This window comes from Neurospora hispaniola, assembly GCF_033458365.1.
Source record: "Neurospora hispaniola strain FGSC 10403 chromosome Unknown B0T23scaffold_10, whole genome shotgun sequence".
NCBI lineage: Eukaryota > Fungi > Ascomycota > Sordariomycetes > Sordariales > Sordariaceae > Neurospora > Neurospora hispaniola.
The window spans coordinates 1,691,119-1,693,582 of record NW_026944415.1 but is presented as its reverse complement, the minus strand read 5'-3'; the positions used below and the strand labels follow the sequence as shown (position 1 = coordinate 1,693,582).

The window sequence follows — 2,464 nt, the reverse complement described above, 5'->3', positions numbered from 1 at the left end:
TGCGCTCTAGTAACGGGAACATGATTCGTAAGTTTTACATTTTCTGCCGCGACGAATCTAAAGGTGTGTATCGTTTTCGCTTTCGAGACTAGAGCAAGTATCAATGTTGACATGATGCAACGATACTTGAGTTTGTTGGGTCGATTGATTCAGGTATGAAAGAAGGAGGAAACCCCAAGGATCCGGCTGACTATACCCAAATGATGCAAGTTTTGATAGGGAATAGGCTGCTTCTGTAGCGGAACCGAAAATCCCCTGGACCTCCATAAATGCTAAGATCACTCACAGCAGATTGTGGAAGATTGTGAATACACATACACAACTCCTTTGACTTCATCCGCTGAATCTCATTATTCTTGCCCGGACCTACGAGAAATCTCACCCGGCTCCAGCGGTCGTCGTCGACGATAGATCTTGGCCTGAGACAAGGGCACCATTTCCCGAGCCACCAGGGAAACGAATCTCCTGCCACAGATTTGGCTCAATAAGCCTTCACCAGGGATGACACTCGCAGGATACCTGCCGTTATGGCTCCATCTATAGGGTTTGCTGAACAGAGGAGGAAACTGCGCCACGAGATCAGTTCATGGGCTACTTGAGGAAAAGTGGGGGAGGGGGGATGGTCAAAAAGGGTGGCCACACATATCTCGTCGTATCCCCTTCGATGGACGAGACTCAGCCCATGGTGACATGATTTGAGAGAGATACCCAGCTCAGACTCGGGGCATGAAACTCTGTTATCTTCCTCGGCATAAATCTGAAAGGGACGGAATACCTTCTGCAGCTGATTGGTAAAACAAAAAAAAACCAGAGTCCGTCCCGGTCTGTGGTTGAGGAAATTTAATGAGGATTGTTTTGCAGAGCCTAGGTATACTCCGCATCACCAATATAGCAGGACAACCCAGCCATCTATCCCGTCCGGCATCCAGATAGCCCCTGTTGTCCAACCCAAACACCCCCATCACCCACCAACTCCGACCAGAAAAAAAAAAAAGAATGATCCTTCATCATCATTACCCATTAACCCAATTCATCCTTGACTGTACCCCCAAGTTTGATGAACCTAAGGATTACGGCTCTCAAGCTCGTATCCGTGATGCTGACCACCTTGCGCCGGCGCGTCGTAGAACGTAGGCTTAGGATATTGCGTCGTTGCTGCTGCTTCGACAGGCGCGACTCCCACGCTGTAGGGGCTGGCAGGATACTTCTGAGCAGAAGGCTCAGCCTGGATGGCATAGGCTTGAGAAGCGTAGGCCGTGTCTTCAGCGTAAAAGCCTTGATTGATGGCGGGGTTGACTGCCTTGACGTAGCCATTGCCGCCAGCGCCGGGATTGAGGTCGCCCTTCCGGAATCGGTGGTAGATGATGGAAGCGTAGATGAGCATGCCGACGAAGGAGATTCTATTTGTGGAGGGGCGAGAGTTAGTATTTGCGAGAGGCAGATAGTACTTGGCAACGGCAAGAAAGAGACAAAAGGGACTTACAGGATCACGATTGCGAGAATGATGGTCGCTGCAGTCCTAGCACCAATGACAGCCAAAATAATCAAAACCACCCAAGTGGTCGTCTGCACGACGTTTGTGATCAAAAAGAACTTGGGGCTCAGGGTGCGCCGCCCGCGCTTGATGATGCACACAATGTCCAGCACCAAACACAGAAAGACGAGCATCATGCAGACCGCCACGATGGCAATCGCTGTCTTGACCGTGGTGTCGCCGAAGTCGCTTTCTAAGTCGTCCTGTTGAAGGGTGATGGCGGCGATCACGAGACCGCACGCGCCCAGCTCGAGAACCATGATGATAACCCGGAATACCCAGAAGGGAATTATGACGCGCTTGAGGAAGGGCGATGAGTCGCCGACTACATAGGGTGGGGGAGGCATAGCCGCTGCTGGTCTTGTTTTTCTTCGTTAATACCTATTCGTGTGTTGTTTGCTGTCTGTCTGTAGATATTTCGACTAGTTGTGTATTATTGCGAGCCAATTGGTCGCAATACGGGTGTTTCCTTCCGTACATGTGATCTTTCCAAGTAGCTTTGTACGTTGGCTCAGGATATAGGCGTCGTTCTCGTCGTTCTTTATCGTCGTCGTTTCTTTGTTTGTTGGAACGAAGGAGGAGGGGAGGACGATGAACTCAATCTCAAGTCAACCACACAAACGTGACGGAATTCCGACCTTACGAAAGAAGAGAAAAGCAGAGCAGGCTCGATGGTTTGTTTCTGTGCCACCGCATTGTCAACTTATAACGAAGGAAAAGAAAAGGAACAGAAGTATGATGAGACTGAGTGAGTGATCTAGGTTGCCCCAAAACAAGGTTAGGGGACCCTGCAGCAGCCTAGCCATCCCCCGTAAGGTTCACGTTAAAATCGATAAAAAAAAAAAGAGACGAAAGACATCCCAAAGTGGTCAAGCTCTCAGTCGAACACAGCGCTTGAGTTAAAGAGAGACCAATCATGAGTTTCCACCG

At 49.7% G+C, this 2,464-nt stretch overlaps 1 protein-coding gene across 1 annotated transcript; it reads right to left on the bottom strand.

Annotated features, from left to right (window-relative positions):
• Nucleotides 1-676: 676 nt before the first annotated feature.
• On the bottom strand, nt 677-2,003 carry B0T23DRAFT_50720 (uncharacterized protein). Its single transcript, XM_062841389.1, has 2 exons — nt 1,484-2,003; nt 677-1,400 (listed from the first exon to the last, which is right to left on the bottom strand). The coding sequence occupies exons 1-2, from the start codon at nt 1,879-1,881 to the stop codon at nt 1,064-1,066; spliced, it is 735 nt and encodes a 244-aa protein (XP_062688488.1). The 5' UTR covers nt 1,882-2,003; the 3' UTR covers nt 677-1,063.
• Between the last annotated feature and the right edge of the window lie 461 nt (nt 2,004-2,464).

Bases quoted from the DNA above. Each gene is read 5' to 3' on its own strand.
- B0T23DRAFT_50720 (XM_062841389.1), bottom strand. From the start codon at position 1,881: ATGCCTCCCCCACCCTATGTAGTCGGCGACTCATCGCCCTTCCTCAAG. The intron at 1,401-1,483 runs GTAAGTCCCTTT...CTCCACAAATAG, and splicing joins ATTCTCGCAATCGTGATCCT to AATCTCCTTCGTCGGCATGC.